This window comes from Ursus arctos, unplaced genomic scaffold (genome assembly GCF_023065955.2).
Source record: "Ursus arctos isolate Adak ecotype North America unplaced genomic scaffold, UrsArc2.0 scaffold_18, whole genome shotgun sequence".
Lineage (NCBI taxonomy): Eukaryota > Metazoa > Chordata > Mammalia > Carnivora > Ursidae > Ursus > Ursus arctos.
This window is the reverse complement of record NW_026622852.1, coordinates 19,147,054-19,171,254: the sequence shown is the minus strand read 5'-3', so window position 1 is coordinate 19,171,254 and position 24,201 is coordinate 19,147,054. Positions and strand designations below refer to the sequence as shown.

At 37.0% G+C, this 24,201-nt stretch overlaps 2 protein-coding genes across 3 annotated transcripts in view; both read left to right on the top strand.

The window, feature by feature from the left end:
- PLAA (phospholipase A2 activating protein) overlaps positions 1 to 3,741 on the top strand; it is a 39,172-nt gene extending 35,431 nt beyond the window's left edge. The window contains exons 12-14 of the mRNA XM_026506434.4: positions 200 to 301; positions 1,669 to 1,833; positions 3,008 to 3,741. Coding sequence (XP_026362219.1) covers positions 200 to 301; positions 1,669 to 1,833; positions 3,008 to 3,573 — 833 coding nt within the window. The 3' untranslated portion in view covers positions 3,574 to 3,741. The remainder of the gene's footprint in view (positions 1 to 199; positions 302 to 1,668; positions 1,834 to 3,007) is intronic.
- A 12,383-nt stretch (positions 3,742 to 16,124) lies between these two features.
- The window catches only part of CAAP1 (caspase activity and apoptosis inhibitor 1), a 52,894-nt gene continuing 44,817 nt past the window's right edge, over positions 16,125 to 24,201 (top strand). Inside the window, exons 1-4 of one of the 2 annotated variants that reach the window (XM_026506437.4) lie at positions 16,125 to 16,542; positions 20,439 to 20,639; positions 21,415 to 21,499; positions 22,816 to 22,891. In XM_026506437.4, coding sequence (XP_026362222.1) covers positions 16,237 to 16,542; positions 20,439 to 20,639; positions 21,415 to 21,499; positions 22,816 to 22,891 — 668 coding nt within the window. In that variant the 5' untranslated portion in view covers positions 16,125 to 16,236. The remainder of the gene's footprint in view (positions 16,543 to 20,438; positions 20,640 to 21,414; positions 21,500 to 22,815; positions 22,892 to 24,201) is intronic. The other variant, XM_057313494.1, reaches the window with a different exon arrangement.

The following is a 24,201-nucleotide window of genomic DNA, read 5'->3' as shown; positions in this document are numbered from 1 at the left end:
TCCCGGTCCAAAAACTAAAATTTGTTATATCAACAAATACAAACCATATATAAAATCTTAAGATTTTCTTTTTTCTGAGGTTGTTGTATTGCATGTACTGAGTAGTTACATATCTCAATAATTGTGAAAACAAAGTCATACAATTAGAAAAATCTCAGTTTTGTCTACTTCTTATGATTTTCATCATCTTCTGTTCTAGGGAATAGTGCCTACCGATCAGCTGCATCTAAGACCGTGAATATTTATTTCCCTAAAAAAGAGGCTGTCACTTTTGACCAGGCAAACCCTACACAAATATTAGGTAAGTGCATTTTAATTAAATAGTTTTCTCACATATCCATAGACTCTTTGCAGTGCACTCAAGACTGTTTCTCCTCCTCACATGAGCTAGGAACTGGGTGCTTACATGATAGAGACTTCTGTTGTGGGATTACACAACTGCGTCGACTACAAATACACAGTCTGATAATGGACCCTTAATACTTGCAAGAAGCCTTATACAAATATAAGGTAAATGCTTTATGATGATTTTAATGGAAAAAAAAACTAAAAGGGAAAAATACAAATCCCATTCCCTAAGATCTTAATGTTTTCAGGAAAAAAAAATAAATGAGTAAAGCATTTAAACAATAAAAATTTTCTCTTAAAAAAATTAGTGGCCCTTAGAAATATTGATAAAAGGCTGTTCAAATTGTCCATTAAAAATGAAACTGCTCAGTTGACTTTGAATGCTTTTTCTGTTAACTTTTACTCTCAAATCAAAATGATAGGTGTTTTTTGGACTGAGAATACTACCTCTGTTTGCCACTACTATTTCATGAGAATTGAGATAAGCTAACAACATATACACCTCAATATAAAACGTGGGATTTTTTTGGTCAGAATTAACCTTTATACCATCTTTATAAAAATCATTTGTAAGGGGCGCATGGGTAGCTCAGTCAGTTAAGCTTCTGACTCTTGGTTTTGGCTTAGGCCATGATCTCAGGATTATGAGATCGAGCCTCATGTTGGGCTCCACACTCAGCCGGAAGTCGGCTTGAGAGTCTCTCTCAAACCCAAACCCCGGTCTCTCACCGTCTGTCTAAAATAAATAAATCTTCAAAAAAAAATTGTTTCATGAAGTGTGAATATGGTGACAAAAGGCAGTATTTCCATTAAGTATGTTTTTAAAGTAATGTGATATCAAAAGTGCATATGGAAATAAGTCAATAAATTAAATATAAGCAGACATTTAATTATTCAAATTAATTTATTAACAATCATAGAAGTTGACATAAGTTGTCTAAAAGTTGTTATAAACTTTTTCTTTGAGAAAATAGAGGATTGACTTATACTTGGGTATAATGACATGATATTGCTTTGAAAACCAAAATGATTACAAGTATGATGTACTTTAAAACTTACTTGAAGCAGGAAGTTTCGTAAGATCTTAGAAAATAACAGGTAAAATAAAAATCATCATACCAACCTTTCTTTTTCTCTACTGTGCTCAACTAAAAATTCACAGGCCTTATCCTTATTTTACGGTGCTTGATAATTGCCATGAAAAGTCTTACCTTCCCCATGGTGTATGGTGGAATAGTATTGTTGAAAATTTTGACATTTTTATATTATATCTGGCTAATTATAGTTAGAGAATTTTGAAAGTTTGGGTTTGGGTTCTAGGTAAACTGAAGGAACTTAATGGAACTGCACCTGAAGAGAAAAAGTTAACTGAGGATGATTTGATACTTCTTGAAAAGATATTGTCTCTCATATGTAATAGTTCTTCAGAAAAACCCACAGCCCAGCAACTACAGATTTTGTGGAAAGCTATTAACTGGCCTGAAGGTATGGAAACAGTCTTTAAAATGTAATTGGAAAGCAGTAAGTATATCTTTTCATTTCTATCAGTATTACTGGTGTTTCTAGATTGAGTAAAAGTGACCCTGGGTAGTTGTAATTCATAGTCTTGATTTGGTCATGTGCCTTATGACAATCTGAAGGGAACGTAATGATCCCCATACATGTACCATTTTATGTACCATTTCAGAGCATTTGTGGATCCCCTGTAAACCACCCAAGAACGTTTTGTGACCTCTTAACCCCGGGCTACAAACATTTGCTATAATTATTTTTTTTTAACTCACTTAATTCTTTTTAAATTCCAAAAGTGTCCCCTCCTTTACTAGTTTTTTATGCTATTGATTAGAGAAGAAAAATCATTTGTCCTGCTTAATATCCCATATTGTGAATTTGGAAGATCACTTAATGTGTTCCACTATCTCCGTAGTTCCTGCTAGACATAATTAGATTCTGGTCCAATAGATTTTTTGTTTTAGGTGAATATCCTTTATAAATGATGCTGCATACTACCTTTATATCACAGGGCACATAATTTCTGGATTCCTTACTTTTAGTGATGCTAAGATTATAGAGTGGATTCATTCAGATGATGTCTGCTCCATCCTTTGAGTGTAAAGCTTACCAACCTGTAAGCATCCTATTAGCATTTGTCAACAAGAATTCTATTAAAAAAAAACAAACAAACCTTCCCTCTTAGGGCGCCTGGGTGGCTTAGTCGGTTAAGCGTCTGACTCCTGATTTCAGCTCAGGTCATGATCTCAGGGTTTTGAGATCTAGCCCCAAATTGGGCTCTGCACTAGGCATAGAGCTTCCTCCCTCCAACCCAGTCACGTGCACACTCTTCTCTCTCTCTTAAAAAAAAAAAAAAAAAAAGCTTTCCCTCAAGGATTTATTGAATACTCAGTATGTATCAGGCTAGATAATAACCCATTTAAATTATCCTTAAAGTGTATATGATCTTGTAGCAATAAATCTCTATAAATAAATATAAAAACTTAACAAAAGTTTTAGAAATATATATAGTTTGTAAAGCAGGCACATGGTTTTTAACATTTTCTGAAATGGTTGTGTGTTAATGAAATAAGATTCTTAAAACTGAGTGACAGTCATGGGAATTTTCTGGGTTTTTATAACATTAATGAATTTTTCTTTTTAATAGATATTGTCTTTCCTGCACTTGACATTCTTCGGTTATCAATTAAACATCCCAATGTGAACGAGAACTTCTGCAATGAAAAGGAAGGGGCCCAGTTCAGCAGTCATCTTATTAGTCTTCTGAACCCTAAAGGAAAGCCAGCAAACCAGCTGCTTGCTCTGAGGACTTTTTGCAATTGTTTTGTTGGCCAGGCAGGACAAAAGCTCATGATGTCCCAGAGGGAATCACTAATGTCTCATGCAATAGAACTGAAATCAGGGAGCAATAAGAACATTCACATTGCTCTGGCTACATTGACCCTGAACTATTCTGTTTGTTTTCATAAAGACCATAACATTGAAGGGAAAGCTCAGTGCTTGTCAGTAATTAGCACAGTCTTGGAAGTTGTACAAGACCTAGAAGCCACTTTTAGACTCCTTGTGGCTCTTGGGACACTTATCAGTGACGATTTAAATGCTGTACAGTTAGCCAAGTCTTTAGGTGTTGATTCTCAAATAAAAAAATATGCCTCAGTATCAGAACCAGCTAAAGTAAGTGAATGTTGTAGACTTATCCTAAATTTACTGTAACAATGGGGATGGGGCTGAGATTTTAAATTGATTAGTGTTTTTTCTCACATTTTACATGATTGATAACAGATGGTTAAAAAAAAAAAGGCTGTGGGTTAAATAAAATTTCACATCTTGTAAAGTTGGGGGTAAGAGGAGACAAAGAAGAAATAAAATTTTTGCACTGATGAACTGTGAGATTTTCCTGTGTGATGTGGATAAGTTTTCAGGAGTTTAGAAACAAATTAAGAATGAGCTAAAATCAACACCACGACAGTTGCTACGGTGGCATAATGTCCATAACTTTGCCATATAAGATAAGAACTTTTACTTATATAATCTGCTTTTACTATTATATACCCCAAACTTATTTGTCAGTGGTTGCCTTTTATTTAAGTTCTGCTGTACTCATTTTCATCACTGATTCTTTCAATAGCACCAATATATTTCAAGGTCTTATTTTAGGATAAGTACTTCAGAATTTTCAAAAATTGTTTTGCTATAAATTATTCCATATTTATATATTCCATATATGAAAAGATATAATTTCTTCATTTAAGTTACTTGTAAATAGAAATTATATTTGTTTGATGGCTCATTTTTAGATGAAGGAAAAACGACCTACCAAGCTGCATTAGGTTGTGTATCAATTCAGACAGATGAGACCCCAAATTAACTCCAGGCTTATGATCCAGTTTCTTTTGCCCCTCCCTATTTGAGGTAACTTCATTATTCAACACTAGCTTTGATATTAGTTTATTTTTGGTCATTTCCATTGTCTCAAAGGGAATTTGGAATGTGTTGAATTTTATCAAGTGTTAAACTGTGCAAGCAATAACAATGTAATTGGCAAGTCCAGAGCCTATCATGTAAAACTAGTATTTTTGAGCTCTTAACATGGTCCAGGCAGTGGGCTAACCACTTTGATATTTAATTTCCAAAACCCCTTACATGAAGGGTGATGGTGTCTATTTTCAGAAATAAATATAATGGGAGGAATCATGACAGGAGAAAAAGAGAAAAGTGCATACCATACTATCCTTCCTAGAAAGAGGCATCACAAATTTGTCTCTGAACATCCTAGCAACTACACAAAGGAGGAACCAGCACTCTAATTACATAATTTAATGTGTCTACAAGAATTTGAGTTTCTTAAGAGAAGCATAACTATTCCTATTTTTAAAAGTGGGAAAGATCTTTTCACAAGAGGACTTTGCCTTAAATAGTGAGCAGCATTCTCAACATTTATGGTATACAGAACCATCAATTTACTGGCTTTATGACAAATTGCAAAGAAGAACAGTTCTTCCCCAATAAAGGAGGAAAGATTTTCGATCATCTGGGTTGATTTCAAGGAAAAACTTTGAATATCAAAAAAGAATGGATAAAATATAAATAGAGGGAATGTGTATTTTGCTGAGTATTAAACTGCAACTTTCTGATGTGTACTCAGACTTTAAAAATTCTGTTGGCTGGCTCCGTGAGGAACCTTTGTTTTACTTTTTGTTGAATTGAGATTTAGATGGTTACGTCAGAGTTAAATGGCAAAGTTAAGAGTTTAACCCAGGTCAGCCTGGTTCCATTACAATATACTTCTTTCTTGTTAACATGTCCAGTCTAGCATGCAGTTTTAAGTACAAACAATTTAGCTACATATTTTGAAATACTAGGTAGACTCTTTGAATGACGGGAGGACATTAAGAATGTGAGTTCACTCTTCAAAATGTAAGGGGTGGCAAATTGTAAACGCTGTTTGCTTCTTATAGTGTACAAGTCTTTATAACAACTTTTATAGTATCAGTATTTCATGTTTATTGAAGAAAAATTATACAATTTAGCTTAAAAAAAGATAATCCCACTTGAAAAATAAGTGTTATATGATGGTTTTGTGATATTTTAAAGTCTTTTTCAGTTAACCTTTTTTCCATGGTTCCCTTAATATTTTTTTGTGAATATAAAAACATATTCATCAAATAAAATACACACATCAAATAAAAATCGCCTGTAATCCCACTACCCCGAGAGAACCCTTCTTAACGTCTGTGGCATATTAGTAGGTATATAAATGTGCTGTTTTTTTCTTAAAAGACTGTGTGATACACATTGTTTAATAACCTGATTTTTAAACTGGACATGATATAGTATGCATACCTCCACCTTAATAAATACAGTACATTATATGGATATATCCATTTCCTATTATCCGATATTCTTTTCAATTTTCAGCTATTAAGCAGTGCTCAGACAAATATCCTAAGTGTCATATTAGTTCTTAGGCTACATTTTATACATGGAATTGGTGGGCCAAATTAATGTACATTCTTTAGACTTGATACATGCTGTCAAGTCAAGTCACTGTGGTAAAAGTCTTGGGGTTAATGTCCATATTGCATTTGAAACACAGTTGCCTGCAAAAGACGTGTTATCATTGTCTTGATTTCAGAACTATTATCCTCCATCTGGCATCACATTTTTAAAATGAGCATGATTCTGTTGTGATCCCCCCACTTCCCTGCTCTGATCCTGCTCCCTCCAGCCCCTGGGAGTTGCAGTTTATGATTAAATAGCAATTCAATGATATTTTTATCTACCTCACGTTCCTCTTAAATGATGGAAGAAACATAGCTAAAAACAGATTCTTCACAAATTCTGGGGATGAGACTGGGACTTGGCTTCCTTAGCAGTTATCACTGTGTATCTATGGTTATTTTGTTAAGAAATGATAAAATGTCTAGAGGATCATTTGTGATGCATCATATTTCCTAAAGGTCTTGAGATATAAATTACTTGAGATTAGGACATGTTACTCAATTTTTAAAAAGTAATTAAAAATAATTTAAAATTAATTTCTAGTATATTTTTCTATAGAAAAATTATACACAGGGTGTTAGTTTATTTGGATTGCTACAACAAAAATACTATGGATTGGGTGGCTTAAAAACAAACATTAATTTCCCACCATTCTGGAGGCCAGGAAATCCAAGATGAAGGTGCCAGCATATTTGGTGTTTGATGAGGGTTCATTACATGGCAGAAGGAGGAAGGTCTCTGAGGTCTCCCCATTCCTGAGGATTCCACCCTTATGACGGAATTATCTCGGGGATTATGTTTCAACATGTTGAATTTTGGGGGGGACACATAGTGCACAGTGTATTGTGATTATAAATACAGTTTTGAAGATTTTTTCACTTAATACCATTATTCCATGTGGTTTTCTTTAGTTTTTTAATGAAAGTGTTCATACATACAGAAAACTTCAAAGAGTACAGTGAACACTCATGGACTTGCCAACTAAGTTCTACAGTTGTGAACATTTTGCCATATTAGCTTTACCTCTACTCTTGAAATTACAGATATCACACTTATCAACTAAATACATCAATATGTTTCTTCTAAGAATAAGGACATTTTAAAGAATATTCTTATAACTGTCATTGTATTTAAGAGAATCAGTAATTTCATGATATCTAATATCTAGTCCATCTCAAATTTCCTTATTGTCTCATAATACCTTTTATCACTTTTTTTAAAGGATCTAATATAAATAATCAAGGTTTATGTATTGTATTTATTTGGTTATATGTCTCTTTGGTCTCAGTCTAGAGCAGTTTCTCTATTTTTATTTTCAATATCATTGACTTTGAAGTGTCTAGGCATTCCAGAATGCAAGGTCCCCCAATTTTTTATTTGTAAAGCATTTCTGTAACTCTTCCGCATTATCTATTGCTGCTTAATAAATTACCCCACAAGTAAAGTGGCTTAAACAACACACATTTACTACCTGAAATTTTCATGAGGTGAGGAGCTCTGGCCCAGCTTAGCTGGATCCTCTGTTTCTTTGTTTCATATGAGGCTGCTATCAAGGGAACAGCCAAGGCTGAGGGCTCACTCATCTGAGGGCTGGACTGGGGAAGGATGCATTTTCGAGTTCACTAGCGTTCAGTTCTCTTCCAATTGTTGGATTGAGGACTTAAAATCCTAGTTGGCTGTTGGCTAGAGGCTGCCCTCAGTTTTTTGTTTGTTTAGTTTTGTTTTAAGAATATTTTCCAGGGGTGCTTGGGTGGCTCAGTCTGCCTTCTGGTCAGGTCAGGATCCCAGGATCCTGGGATCAGGCCATGCATTGGGCTCCCTGCTCAGTGGGGAACCTGCTTCTCCCTCTGCCTCTGCCCCTCCCCCTACTCGTGCTTCCTCTCTCTCTGAAATACGTAAAATCGTTTTTTTTTATTTTTTCATGTTTTATTTATTATTTTTATAATTTATTTTTTAGAGTGGGGCGAGGGGCAGAGGAAGAGGGAGAGAGAAAACCTTAAGCATAGAGCCCTATGTGAGGCTTGATCTCAAGATGCTGGGATCATGACCTGAGCCCCAAGCAAGAGTCAGGTGCTTAACCAACTGAGTCACCCAGGCTCCTCTGCCCTCAGGTTTTGTTTTATGGGCTTCTCCATCATGGCAAATGGTTTCATCAAAGCCAGCAAGAGAGAGCATCTGCTAACGGAACCAAAGTCAGAATTTTTATAATCTAACCACAAACATGCCACCCCCTCAACATCAAGGTATTCCATTGATTGGAAGCAAGTTACTCAGAGTGGATTACACAGGCTGTGAATATCAAGAAAAGATCACTGGGAGCCTTCTTAGAATCTGCCTACCAGGGGCGCCTTGGTGGCTCATTTGTTAAGCGTTTGCCTTTGGCTCAGGGTGTGATCCCAGGGTCCTGGGATCCAGCCCCGCATCGAGCCCCGCATCGAGCCCCACATCGAGCCCCGCATCGGGCTCCCTGCTCTGCTGGGAGCCTGCTTCTTCCTCTCCCACTCCCCCTGCTTGTGTTCTCTCTTTCGCTGGCTGTCTCTCTCTTTGTCAAATAAATAAATAAAATCTTTAAAAAAAAAAGAAAAAGAGAATCTGCCTGCCATACCTATTTCCTATAAACTAAACGCTAAATCCAAAGACTTGGTTAGATTAAGATTAAAATATCGTAGCAAGAATACTTCATAGGTGTGTGTACTTTTTTTTTTTACACTTGACTGCATCATATCCGTGCTTCCTTAAAGTTTATACTCCCCTTACCATAACTAAAGGAGGTTAGGAGGACAAAACAGGTGAAATCAGCCTATTGACCATCTTTACAAATATGGGTGAATTTTTTTTTAAGTTTTTTTCATTCTCCTATATTTTATTCTAAGTGATTATCAGGTTTTACTTGTTTGATGTTTGCAATCAGGGTACTTGTTTTCTGGAGGTACTAAGGCAGGATCTTGACTTTGAGGGCAAGAAGTGAACCACTTTGGTGCCTCTCATGGAGGAAAAGTCTTTAGAATACAGTGAGTAATGAAAGCTTTAAAGAGGAGAATGCCAACTAATGCCCTTCTGTAAAGTAGGTAGGCTGATACTGGTCCTAGGCCTAATATGAGGTCTGGGACTTAAAACTTGATCTTGGGGCTCCTGGACACATTGTAATAAATCAGAAAAGTAAAACATCCAAATGGCAATGATACTTTCATCAGATGTAAAGGCATACGGTGTAGCAATACTTACACAATGGTTTGTAACTGAATTTAAAGCAAACCAGTTAAGCAACATTGAAAAAAAAATCCGGACAAATTTAAGTAAATTAGCATGCATTAAACAATTACTTTATACTAGTTTCAGGTTCATCCTCATTATCCCTATGGAGTAAGTACTGTTAATAGTTTTAGTTTTACAAATGAAGAAACTGAAACAGGTCAAGTAACAAGTCACTAGTAACAAAACAATGGAGGGGCGCCTGGGTGGCACAGCGGTTGGGCGTCTGCCTTCGGCTCAGGGCGTGATCCCGGCGTTATGGGATCGAGCCCCACATCGGGCTCCTCTGCTATGAGCCTGCTTCTTCCTCTCCCACTCCCCCTGCTTGTGTTCCCTCTCTCACTGGCTGTCTCTATCTCTGTTGAACAAATAAATAAAATCTTAAAAAAAAAACAAACAAACAATGGAGACTAGTATTTAAGAAATGATGTTGGCAAAGCTGGATATCAAGATGAAAAATAACAATTTGTGGTAGTCACTTCACTTTATCATAACAGCAACTATGGTGGCTGGTAGTGACATGTATGCTTGGTATATAGAGCAGATCGCCTGAAACAAGCTCTCAGACATGTTTCTTTCATTCTTGTGTCTTCAAAGGAACTAATAAATTCAAGAAATGTTTGCTTATTTCTATGTCATTTAAAATTTTCAATAGCAAAATCCACCAGTGAAAGAGTACTAGCTTTGAGGTTAAAAAGGCATACATTTCAATGACATTTCCTCCACTTGCTACTGAATTAAGTCAAGTTGCTTGATCTCAGGGGCGCCTGGGTGGCACAGTGGTTAAGCGTCTGCCTTCGGCTCAGGGCGTGATCCCAGCGTTGTGGGATCGAGCCCCACATCAGGTTCCTCCACTGGGAGCCTGCTTCTTCCTCTCCCACTCCCCCTGCTTGTGTTTCCTCTCTCGCTGGCTGTCTCTATCTCTGTCGAATAAAATAAAATCTTTAAAAAAAAAAAAAAAGATGCTTGATCTCAGCCTCAGTTTAATCAAAGGTACCTTAGGATTTTATAAAGTAGAAGAATAAAATACGTGAAATGTCTACCACATAATGAGTACTTACCAAGCATTGCTTCCACAGATAACACAAGGCTACCATCTTCTTTAACAATAAAAGTGACGGCTGGATACAAAGAACATTAAAAAGAGAAGAAAAGTATTTTATTTTATTGCTACTAGGAAAAAAATGCCCATGGGTGGGGGTATCCTGATGATATTTTGTAAAATTAGTTGTTTGGAACCCTCAACACAAATATCCTTACACTTCATTTAAACTTTTTTTATCAGTTAACTATAGCCACCGTAATACTGTTCAACAACTGACAGCAAAAACAATGGCATTAATTTACCTAAGAAGTTACAAGCTTAGGGGTGGCTGATCCTGACTGGGCTCATTCAAGTCTGCAGGTTGGAGGAGGACTCTTGCTCTAGAGTAGGCTTGACTGGATAGTTTAGTGGGCAGCTGAGCTCTATTTGTCCCTCATCTCTCTCCTGGTACCAGTGTGCTAACCTGAGTATATCATTTTCATGGTAATGTTGGAAGCACAAGAGTGACATCACAACTGCAAGTTTTTTTGTTTGTTGTTTTTGTTGTGTTTTGTTTATTTTTTAAGTAGGCTCCAAGCCCAATGTGGGGCTTGAACTCATGACCCTGAGATCAAGAGTTGCATGCTCTACCGACTGAGCCCGGCAGGTGCCCTGTTTTTTTCTTTTTCCTTAACACTGTGCTAGCTACACATCTGCTAACACCCCATTGGCCAAATTAAGTCATATGGTCAACTTCAAAAGCAGGGAATTATGTGTCTTGCCTTAAGCGGAAGGACACTGCCAAATTACATGGCAAAGAGTATGAATACCGGGAGAGGTGAAGAAATGGGACCCTTAATGCAATTTACCAGAGTGGTGATTTGGAAAGAAGTTCTGTATGAATCCTGAACTTCTCAGTTCAGAATTTAACATTGCATCTCTAGCACGTGCCAGGCACCGTACTAGGTGGTGGCACTACAAGGATATATAACACACAGTCTCTGTTCATGAGAACTAACCATATATTGGAGAAGATACTGAACAAATATCTGCAGTCAGGAGCTCTGGATGCTCTTTAGGGAAGACGGTGTCTTACAAAGGAAGAAGCATTTCATTTTAACAAGATTAAGAAAGGAAATGGTTTGGAGAGGTTTTAAATAAGAAATGATACTTTAAAAGAATTTTAGCTTTAACAAGATGAGTGGAGGTGGGGTTGCTGAATAGGCCCGGAGGGCATATTTCTAGGAAAGAAATGGGGCTACAGAGGAAAATGCTGTTCAGATCATGCAAGGTCTTACATGTTGTATGTTGCATTCATCAGGAATCTAGGTTGCAAGTGAAACCAATTCAGATCAGCTTAATGAAAAAGGAGACAACTGTTGGCTCACTGATATGAACATGACAGTATTAGGACTTTCTGTTTCTTGTTTCAGTAAGTGTTTTTTGTTAACCTTCACAAGACAGAGAACGTGACAACTAGAGGTAATTTCCTTATGGTGCATTTAAGTGGAAGACTGAATTTCTCACCTAGTGTCTCTATAAATTCCAAAGAAGTATTGATTGGCCCTAGCGTTAGTACATACATATCCCAGGCCGATCATTCTGATCAATGCTGAGTTGCTGAAGAGCAATTATAAAAAGGGCATATAAATTTCAATCTCTGTCTACCTTCCAGTACAGAAAAGCAGTCCTGCATTAGTTTGCTGAGCTTTAAGTCTATAACAATGTTCAATGTTCAATGCTGGGTCTCTTCAGCTCTATAATATTATATTGAACATATGAAATGGTCAACATTCAAAGTGTTTTGATATCTCAAAAAGGCAATTTCATGTTTTTCAACCTAAATAGACAATGGTATCTCTCTGGCTTTAAGCCAACCAACCTCGTGATGTGTCTATGACATGTTCACACAACAAGTCAAAGTCCTTTCCCAGTTCTCTGCATGGCTGAGCTCCATGTAGAATTATCTAGTTTCTGTTAGAAAGCTGTTTGTAACTATTGCTCCAAAGCCTGTGTGCATGTCAGTGTCACAGTGGCAGCTGAGTCCCTGTAGCTGTCTCTCTGCCATGTGATGAAGGAGCACTGAACTATTCCCAGCAGAGCTCCTCCTGACCTCCTTTAACAAAGGAATTTCTGGCCATTAATTTCACTAGGTACTTTTACTCTCATAAAAGTAGTTCATATAATCCTGGATAAATCTGGTTCTCCATCTAAAACTATGTTTCATTCACTCATTTATGCAATAAATTTTTATTAAGAACCAACTATGTGAGAAATGTTTTATTAAGGGCACTTGGGTAGTGGGAATAGAGAAGTGAATAACACAAAGTCATTGCTTTCATGGACCTTACATTCAAGTGAAAGGAGACACACAAACAAATGCATGTGTAGTAGTATTAAGAGCACTGAAGAAAAATAAAGCAGAGTAAGAAGAATGCAGAATGCCAGAGTGAGGGTGGAAGCACTTTCTATTGTGTGTTTTTTTTTTTGGTTTGCTCCTCCCTACTAGAAATATAAGCTAGTGAAGGTATGGATTTTGTGTATTTTCTACTCATACCACCAGTGGTCAAACAATGCCTTTGTATTCCGAACAAGAACATGGAAGAGTGGACAAAGACTGGGATTCATCTGCCAAATGGATAAATGCTTCAGTTATCTAGTTGGCAGTGCCCTGGCTTCTTGCTCCAGCCAAAGAAATATGAGAACTATTTGTCAGGTTGCTGTAGAATGAAGTAGAAACTGAGAGGCTTCTCAAATGAGGTGCCTGGGTGGCTTAGTCGGTTAAGCGTCTGCCTTCGGCTCAGGTCATGATCCCAGGCTCCTGGGATCAAGCCCCACATGGGGCTCCCTGCTCAGCGGGGAGCCTGCTTCTCCCTCTACCTCTGCCTGCTGCTCCCCCTGCTTGTACTCTGTGTGTGTGTGTGTGTTAAATAAATAAAATCCTTTTTTTTTTTAAAGGAAGCTTCTCGACTGATTTTATAAGGGAAAAATTTACAGCCAGTAATTAATATGCAACTAGTTTTAGGCTAATACATACCATTTTAGGTTTATATCAGTCATCTCAAGTTGCTGTAACAAAATACCACAGACTGGGTGGATTAAACTACAGAAATGTATTTTCTCACAGTTCTAGAGGCTAGGAGTACAAGATCAAGGTGCTGTCAGGGTTGATCTCTGATGAGACCTCTCTTCCGGTTTGTAGACAGCTGGTTCCCTTCTCATACTAACCTTTCCTCTGTGTGCTCACAGGGGAGTGGGGTGGGGGTGGGGGTGGGGGTGGAGGGGAGAAGGAAAAGGGTAGAAGGAGACCAGGGACAGGGGAAAGAGATCTTTAGTAGCTCTTCCTCTTATAAGGACACCAGTTTTATCTGATTAGGGCCCCAACCCTCAGGACTTCATTTAACCTTAATTACATCCTTAAAGGCCCTATCTCCAAGTATGGATACATTTGGAGTTAGGGCTTCAACATATAAATTTTGGGGGGACACAACTCACTCTGTAACAAGGTTACAAACATTACATGTTATTAATTTTATGTGCTTATTTTGTCTATGAACATAATACTTTCAATCATTTCAGGTAAGATACTTAATGAGGCCAATATAGAACTCCTTAGAGCACAATACGCTCAGCCTCAGGTTTTCCTTAAAAGCAAAACTAAGGTGGAGCCAGGGGGTAGAGACAGCTGTCTTCCCAGGGCTGGAATTACCCCTGCCATCTGGTTTGTTTTACCCATTTATTAAATAGTTGTTGAATGTCTGAGAAAGGTAGGAAATGTGGTCAAAGGGAAGTTTCTTTTTTTAATTGCTTTCTGTCCCTCAAGTGAAACATATAGGATTACTATCACTCAGCTAGTGTTGCACCAGGCCCTGTCTTTTTTCTTCTGTGGCTAAAGCCCCTGCTGAGACCACCCCTGCCACACGATGACATGCTTTTTTTTTCTTAATATGTATTCTTGATACTGATTTTAAAACTTGGCTTGTGTTTCCAAAATTCTACACAGCAGACCATAAAATCTAACACTGATAAACCTATGACACATACTCAGTTTCCAAAAACTCACTCAAGTCCTTCACCTGTCCCTCATGCACTCTATGCAAGAAATAAATAACGTCCAGAAATACTCTCTAAATTCTCTTCAGTTGTTTATTGGCTGCCCTCATGCACTCTGCTTTTTTTGTGTGTTTCTTGCCTCAAATTCTTTGTAAAAGTGGCCTGAGACTTCCTTACCAATCCTGTGCACTCCTAAACTCTTCTTTAAACTCTTCTTATTTTCCTCTCCTTTGAAAACCAAGGAATAGTCTGAAAAGGTAATTTTTGAGGAAGGAAGAGAGAGAGAAAAGATAGGAACACTGATATGCCAATAATATTTTATCCCTGCTCCCCTCTCTCATTTCACAAACATAAATAATTTATGTACATTTATAAGGTCAACACACTGATTTCAGTAGATAAATGGTTAAACTTATTAGCACTTGATGAGGAAATAGTGTTCCAATCAATGATGAAGTATTCAAAATTGTAAATCAAAGGATATATGCACCCCAATGTTTTATACATATACACACACACACACACACACACACACACACACACACAACGGAATATTATTCAGCCATAAAAAAGAATGAAATCTTGCCATTTGTAGCAAAATGGATGGATATAGAGAGTATAATGCTAAGTGAAATAAGGGAGAGAAGGACAAAAACCATATGATTTCACTCATGTGGAATGTAAGAAACAAAGTAATTGAGCAAACAAAGGAAAGAACAGAGACAAAGAAACAGACTCTTAAATACAGAGAACAAACGTGGTTGTCAGAGCAGAGATGGATGGGGGTATAGGTGAAATAAATAAAGGGAATTAAGAACACATTTATCTTAATGAGCACTGGGAACTGTATAGAATTGTTGAATCATTATATATTATACAGCTGAAACTAATATAACACTATGTTAATTATACTTGAATTAAAAGTAAAATTAAAAACGCAAGTTAAAACTCATATATTAGAAAAAAATTTAAGGTTCCAGTGTATGGGTGACATTTTAAATTAGCTTCGTCTTTCTTCAAAGGAATCTGATTAAATAGGACAAGAAAAATAAGGTGCTGTGCACCTAGGCGGCTCAGTCAAGAGTCTGCCTTGGGCTCAAGTCATGATCCCAGGGTCCTGGGATGAAGCCCCGCACCAGGCTCCCTGCTCAGCAGGGGAGTCTGCTTCTCCCTCTCACTCTCCCCCAGCTCGTGTGCTCTCTCACTCACTCTCTCAAATAAATAAAATCTTAAAAAAAAAAGAAAAGAAAAGAAAAATAAGGTGCCGATCAATTTGTTTTGGGGGGCACAAAATACCATAAGGAAAATAATGTAATTTTTTTCTTAAGCTGTTCATTGCTGCATTATTGTAAAATGTAAGATTGGTAACAACCTAAATTTTATTAAATAAATTTATTATTTAAATAAATAAAATACTAAATTAATTAAAATTAAATAAATTAAATAGAGAAAGAATAAGGTGAAATACTAGAACCAAATGCCTTTAGAAGTGAAAAGGAAACATGCCTAAAAATTTGTGTTAATGGGGAAAAACAAAGAAGCACAAGACCCTATTTCTGTATAATTACCTAAAATACTTAAAAAAAATGTGCCCCGGTGATGATATTAATGAGATTTTCCCCAGGTTCTTCTAATTGTTATAACGTCTTAGTGTCATATACAAACATTGGAAAATAAATAAAACAAAACTACACCATGCCTTACTGTGTATGCGTATAGGGCAGTATCTGAAAAGAGGTATCAAAAAGGCAAAGGGCTATTGTAAAGCTCCACCTCCTGTCCTTTGTAGAGAGGCACAGAAACCTTAACGTTCGAGACAACCTGCCAGCCCTCCAGCAAATTCAAGCCAACCTCCACCTCTTTCAAGGGAGCACTTTTGGGTTCCAGGCACGCCCTCCAGGAACGCCTCTCTGCCTCTGCGACGAGGCCGGAAGTGACGTACAAGTTGCGACGCCGGCGCTCGCGGTCCGTAGCGGCCGCCGCAGCGGGGAATACCTAGCTTTAGAGACGGCGGACTTTCGCCGGATGGTTGCAGCAGTGCGATCATGACGGGGAAGAAGTCTTCCCGGGAGAAGCGGCGCAAACGAAGCGGTCAGGAGGCGGCCGCGGCGCTCGCGGCGCCGGACCTGGTGCCCGCCTTAGCCAGTAGCGGTAGTGGAAGCACCAGCGGCTGCGGGAGTACCAGCGGCTGCGGGAGCGTCACCTGCTGTGGAAACACCAGCTTCAGTGGAAGTGTCACCGGCGGTGGGAGTGGAGGCAGCTGCTGGGGCGGGAGCAGCGTGGAGCGCAGCGAGCGCCGGAAGCGGAGGAGCACTGACTCATCCTCCAGCGTCTCCGGGTCCCTGCAGCAGGTGCGTGCGCGCCCTTTTTCTGCTCACCGAGCTCCTGCGTTCTCCGACGAAGACGTGCGGGGAGCGGAATGTGGCGACGGATGGGGCTCTTATTGTAGCTCACTTAGTGCTATGATTCCAAGGTTTCACCCCTCCTTGAGGTTCATGTCCCTGAGCACCAGTGAACCGCACACTCCCGTGCCTTTAACTTAAAGTTTCTTGATTAGCTGATCATCTAGCTCTTTGCTTTTGGCCCCTTGCACGCCAGTAGCAGTCTACCTGAAAAGTATGGGTCAGGAGCTAGCCTTCAGTGCCCTTGAGAGCCACGGTTTACTTCTCTCTTCATCTTCACCTTTTAGTAGATTATGATTAACTCCGCCTTACAGGATGAAAAAATTGAGGCTCAGAGAGATTAATGAAGTTTACCCACAGTCACAGTTTGTTAGTAACACCTAAATCTGAATCCAGTATCTGATTATAAAAGCCATGTTTTTTACACTCCGTCAATCTACCAAGATACCGCCGTTAAAAAAAAAGCCGTTTGCTTATATTATAAAATGAAAGCATGACTACATAAAAGTTATACAACACAGAAATAAAGGAGAAAGCGTGAGAGTCTCTGTTTAAGCGTCCCCTTTATTTGCTACGCAGCGTCTTCATTAACTCTTGTCAAGTATGTGTATTTAAGTTCTTACACATAAGCTTTATTGTGATATTACCCCCATTGAATTAGATACTGTCTTATTTTTTAGTGACTGCGGGATATTCCATTTTATCTTTATTGATGAATATCTAGATTTTTAGTTTTCTTGCTGTTACGGAGATGATGTGAAAATGAACCCTTGTACATATATATGTTAGGATAGAATCTTAGAAGTGAAATTGCGGGGTCAAAATTTATGCATTTAAAAAGATTTGGTAGGTACCACCAAATGCTTTCCAAAAAAGATTTACTGATTTATGGTCTAAACATTCCAAAAGAATACCCATTTCTACATATAATCTCCATTTTTGAAAAATTTGTGAGCTTAGTGGGTGAAATTAATATTTCATTTGATTTATATGTTCCTGATAGTGAGATCGAACATTTTAATATTTTTATTTGCCACTTGATTCCTTCTTATGTAAATTGCATAAATATATTCTTTGGCTATTTTTCTTTTTGGTTGTTTTGAGCTTTTTACTGATAAGTTCTGAAGCTCTGTATATAAAGTCAAGGTTCTAATACTCTGTGTAAGGTATATTGCAGATGTTACTGTAACTTTGTCCGTGGTGTACTGAAGTTTTTTATTTCTTTGTGGTTAAGACTAATAATATTATCTTTTGCCTTCTGGATTTTGTGTGTTTTAGAAAGATCTTTCTATACTCCCAACCTATCCTAAACATAGTCTTTGTTTTCATCTAATATTTTTAAACATTGCATCTTTATTTTTATTTATTTATTTATTTATTAAAAGATTTTATTTATTTATTTGTCAGAGAGAGAGCGCGCGCGCAGGGGGAGCGGCAGGCAGAGGCAGAGGGAGAGGCCGACTCCCGGCTGTGTGGGGAGCTGGATGTGGCACTCCATCCCGTGACCCTGGGATCATGACCTGAGTGGAAGGCAGACAGACGCTCAACTGACTGAGCCACCCAGGCGCCCCTAAACATTACATCTTTAAATTGGGAGTTGTGGAAGCACAAAAAACCATTTATTTTTATGTATTTTCTTGTATTTAGCCACACTATTAATTACTAGTTTAAAACTGACTCAGAAAAATTTGCTGACAGGGGATTTTGTCTCTTTTTTTCAGAATATTTCTTGTTTTTTTGTACTTTTACATTAAGACTTTTACTGTAGTGTTGAGCAGAAGCAGTGATAGTAGGCATTTTTTTTCTCATTTGTTTTTTTAATGGGAACACTTCTAATGTTCCAACCAAAAATATATTTGCCAAAGATTGTGAAAGATACTTTTTTTTTTTTTAAGATTTTATTTATTTATTCGACAGGATAGAGACAGCGAGAGAGGGAACACAGCAGGGGGAGTGGGAGAGGAAGAAGCAGGCTCATAGCGGAAGAGCCTGATGTGGGGCTCGATCCCATAACGCCGGGATCACGCCCTGAGCCGAAGGCAGACGCTTAACGCCTGTGCCACCCAGGCGCCCCTGTGAAAGATACTTTTGATCAAGTTAAGGCCATTTTCTTCAATTCCTAGTTCACTGAGGGCTGTAGAGTTTTATCAGATGCTTTTATGGCATTCTGTTGAGATGATCACATAATTTTCCTCCTTTAATCTGATAATGTAATTTTTAATAAATTGGTAAATTAACTCATGTTGAACTGTCTTGCAGTCTTGGGATAGTTTGTTGGTTTGGTTATTGTACTCAGCTGGAATTCAGTATTCTTACTTTTGTTTCTATGTTCCTAAGTTAAACCAGCTTATGGTTTTTATTTTTGTAGTTACCCTGTCTGGTTGTGGTATCAGATTATGTAGCCTTATGGATTGATTTGGAAAGCTTCGCATTTTTGGGATGTGTTCCAGAATAGTTTCTTTTTCGTGAAGATTTATTAGAATTGGACTATTGGACTGTAAAGCGCTGTGGGTCTGGTGGGGTTTTTTAATTTTTTTACATTAATTAATAATATTACTATTTCACGCAGAACTGAACCCTAGTTCTAATTTGTGAAGAAAAAAGAAGTCATTATATATTAGGCATGTAGATAACTTCTCAGAATTCTAAGAGTGCATTTACATCTTGTGTATATTGTGTTTCCTGTTATTATTATTTGTTTTTGGTTAACAGCTTTATAGAGATGTAACTCATATACCATACAATTCACCTATTTCAAGTATACAGTGCACTGGTTTTGAGCATATTATTGGAGTTGTGCAACCATCACTGTAGTCCGTTTTATTTTCATCACCCCCAAAAGAAACCTGATGTATACCTTTCAGCTATCATCCCTAATACTCACCCCCACCACATTCCATCCCTAAGCAGTCACTACTTCCTGTCTCTATAGATTTATAGATTTCCCTGTTCGGGACATTTTATATGAATGGAATAATATTTCATTGTATGGCTATACCACAATTGGTTTTTCCATTTGTCATTTGATAGACATTTGGATTGTGGCTGTCTTTTGGCTATTATGAATAATGCCACTATGAACATTTGTGTACAAGTTTTTGTGCAGGTGTGTGGTTACATTTTCTCTTGGATGTATATCTAGGAATGGAATTGCTGGGTCATGTGATAACTTTTTAAGGAACTGCCAAACTGTGTTTTCAAAGCAGCTGTACCACTATTCCTACTAGCAGTGTGTGGGAGCTCCAGTTTCTCTACATCCTCACTGATTATTATGGCAGTAGATTTGGAGAGGCTAGATAGATTTGGGAGATAGGAGGTAAAATTGACAGAAGTGTCTTAAATGACTTGAGTACTTTGAATATGATTAAATTACATAGCAGTTTTAACAAGAGTGTAGCTCCTGGTAAGCAGTAATACTTCATAATTGTGATCTTCAACATTTTTGTTGCCATCCCATTTCCTTTTATGAATTTAGGAAGAATAACAATGCATACATAAAATTTTGGGTTGAGTGGCAAGCTAGAGGAATATCCTAATTGTTCAGAAGTGTAAAATTGTAGATCATTCAATACTGAGTATATTTCCTTTTCTTTTAATATTGAGTATATTTTCACCTGTGTGTCCTGAGGTAATCTCTTCACTTTACATCAACTGATCGAGTTAATTGTAGTACAGACAATAAGATCATACTGAACAATTAAATACACTTTTTACAGGCTATCGGTAAATAATCTATGCAAACAAAGAATTTGGAAATGTTTAATAAAGAAGTAGTTATTAAATGTAAATGTATGAATCATATACATACTCCTTTATTTAATGGCTCTTTGTCTCTTTTATTTTAGGATACCAAATACCTTTTGCCAACTTTGGAAAAAGAATTATTCTTGGCAGAGCACAGTGACCTTGAAGAAGGTGGACTGGACCTGACTGTGTCATTAAAACCAGTTAGTTTCTATATATCAGACAAAAAAGAAATGCTTCAGCAGTGTTTCTGTATCATAGGGGAGAAAAAGTTACAGAAGATGCTTCCTGATGTGTTAAAGGTACTTCAGTACATATTTTATTGGATTATACACATATATAGAAATATACAAACACCTTTTTTGTAGTAATCATTTTACTTCATGTAAATTATAATTGGATGTTTTCAACTCAAGCTACTTCAAAAAGATTAAAAAATGGGATCTTGGAGAAGTATAAATGGCCTTGTATATTTAAAAGTTTACCAAGAAAAAATGGAACAGTGTACTGTGTTTAGGTAAGGAATTTATTAACCTTTTGGAAATAATTCTATTAAATGCAGGCAATTTTAGTAACAAAATAGGGGTATAATGACTCTTTCTGGTGTCTTAAATAATATTCTGCTATGTAACAGTGCACAATATTGGTTGGTAAAAGCTTACATTTCATTAAATTCACAAATGTTTTCATATATTTATTTATGGTATTCTAATTTTACAGTTATGGAACTAGGGCATGGAAGATCTAAGATATATAGAGCCAGCACTTGAGTATTTAAATATTTAGAGGAATTACATGACAAATAGGCTGCTATTAAGAATATCTGAGCACCTGACTTACTTTTTAGTTTGTTCTTTCATAATAAACATGACTTTATTCTCATCAAATGTCTATAAATTATAATATTTACATGTTATTGACAGTTTTTCAGATTTCATCTCATGGAAAGACATATGTAGCTTTTAATTTGTTTTATTGTAAGAGATTGCTAACCAGACTTTTTTTATGATTACTGTTTTCTGGTTTACATTGGCACTATATTACATAAATGTATTTTTTTAATGTTATTTTCTTTAGAACTGTTCAATAGAAGAAATTAAAAAACTGTGCCAGGAACAATTAGAGCTCCTATCAGAAAAAAAAATCTTGAAGATTCTCGAGGGTAAGAATACATATTTCTGCACTCTGGTAACTTATTAGTTAACATACATCTAGCATAAATCCTAAGTTACTCTTTTTCTGACTTGATTATTAGTTTAATTTCATTACTGGGTAGTCATTGAGTAATTTTACTTCTGTTTGTACTTTGAAATATAGCTTACATAGCAGAATAGCATTTCAAGACTAGACTTTTTGATGTGTATTTCATTTTCTCAAATCAAATGTAATCAAAGGTAAGAGCATAGTTGTATACAATAATAAAATGAAATAAAAAATTTTATTCAAAATGCTGTAAAAAAGTATTAATTATTGATATGGCTTTTCCTAAAATAATTTTTTATTTTCTGCTTAACATCCCTATTACTTGTAATTGCCTGTTTCATTCAGCTTTTGCTCTAATAAGACCTGGCTGTGGAGTTGGAAGAATTTTTGCAATTTGCCTACATTTATCTCTGCCTAAAGTGTGACTCTTCTTTGTGACACTATTTCCTGTAGAATTTTAGATTTTCGTTTTTAAATTTTTTTTTTTATTATTCATTTGAGACAGAGAAATCATGAGCAGGGTGAGAGGCAGAGGGAGAGGGAGAAACAGACTCCCCACTGAGCCGGGAGCCTGATGTGGGGCTTGATCCCAGGACCCGGAGATCATGACCTGAGCCAAAGGCAGAAGCTTAACCATCTGAGCCCCCAGGCACCCCAGAATTTTAGATTTTCAAGCTTTTTTTTTCTTTTAGAACTGTACAAGGATTTTAGCATTAGCATTACAAGAGAAGAAGCAAAAAAATGGGGACTTGGATTTCCAGAGATAATATCTTTTTTAAATGTAAAATGGTTTAATGTGCACACTTGGCTGGTTCACTTGGTAGAGCATGCGACTCTTGATCTCAGGGTTGTGAGTTTGAGCCCCATGTTGGGTGCAGAGATTACTTAAAAATAAAATCTTAAAAAAAAAAATGGTTTAATGGAATTTGTAACTTTGCTGATAGATGTATACCTCTGTGTGTAACCTCTGTGTGTGTGTGTGTGGGTGTATATGTTTTCAACTCATATTGATCAACTCATATATATATATACACACACACGTACATTTTTTTTGTGTGTGTGTATATTTATAAAATAGATAACGGGAAGGCAGTGAGAAATACCTAATAAGCCATTGAAATAACTCATTTTAAATATAAGCAATTAAAAATGTCATCTTTCAACAACTATAAAGTTCTTGAACCTGCATCACTTTTATAGATGGCACTTTGTGTAATGATTAAATTGTTCTGATGTTTTATAAGCCTGCTTTCAATAGTTTATTTTATTTATAAGGTGACAATGGTATGGACTCTGATATGGAAGAGGAGGCAGATGATGGCACTAAGATGGGATCTGATTTAGTCAGTCAGTAAGTTAAAAACTTTCATTTCCATTTCAAAATTTCTTTGTCGTTCCTTCCATGATTTCTTACCTCAAGAATGTGATTGTTTTTCTGTATTGTAATTATATAAAATGATTCAACAGTGTAGAATTGATTTGTTTACTTGTAATGATTGGTCCTTTTGGTATATATGAGAATACAGTTATTTGCTTTCAGGATTAAGATGATTTTCTTAAACTGCTACTTATACATATATGACCACAGCGATGCCAGCCTGAAGCAGAGTCACATCTCTCCTTGGGAATTTGAATTTACTACTAGTGATACTCATTATTTATTAAGTACTTACCCACCAGGTATTATGTTAGTGGTTTAGAGCACTTGAAATTCTTCTAGTATCTATTATAATGTCAGGTTAATAATTGTCTCATTTCACAGATGAGATGGTAAGGTGGCTCATTTTATATAGGTACATAAAATTTGACTATTGTGATGATAAAAAATCCCCAGAGTTTTGGGATGCTAATATAAACCTTTTTATTTTGGAAAATTTCTTATTTACATAAGAATTTAAAGAATCATAGAATCGAATCATCAACATTAACAATTTTGCTATTTTTGCTTTCTCTTTGTATTTATCATTTTTCTCCCAGAGCCATTTGCATTAGCTTTCTAGGGCTGCCATAGCAAAATAGCATAGACTGGTTGACTTAAAGAACAGAAATTAATTTTCTCACAGTTCTGGAGGCTGAAAGTTCAAGATCAAGGTACTGGCAAGGTTGGTTTCTTCTGAGGCTTCTCTTCTTGGCTTGCAGATGGCCACCTTGTTGCTGCCTCTTTGGGGGAGGAAGGGCAGAGCTAGAGACTCCTCAAGCAGACTCCCTACTGAGCAGGGAGCCTGATGTGAGGGATGTGGGGCTCAATCCAAGAACCCTGAGATCATGACCTGATCTGAAACCGAGAGTTGGACGCCTAACTGACTGAGTCACCCAGGTGCCCCTTGTGGCTGCCTCTTGACTTGGCTGCCCTTATGTGTGTGCGCCCCCTGGTGTCTCTCCTTGTGTTCTAATCTCTTTTTATGAGGATACCAGTCAGACACCAGAGTCTACCATAATGGCCTCATTTTAACTTAATTACCTCTTTAAAGGTCCTATCTGCAAAATAGTCATATTCCGAGATACTGGGCTTCATAGGGCTTCAGCCTATGAATTTTTTAGGGAGGAGACATAGTTCAGCCCATAAATCATTTAAAAATGCAGATGTCATATAACATTTCATGCCTTAATAATTCAGTATGCATTTCCTAAAAATGCCAGTGTACTACATAGCCACAATAC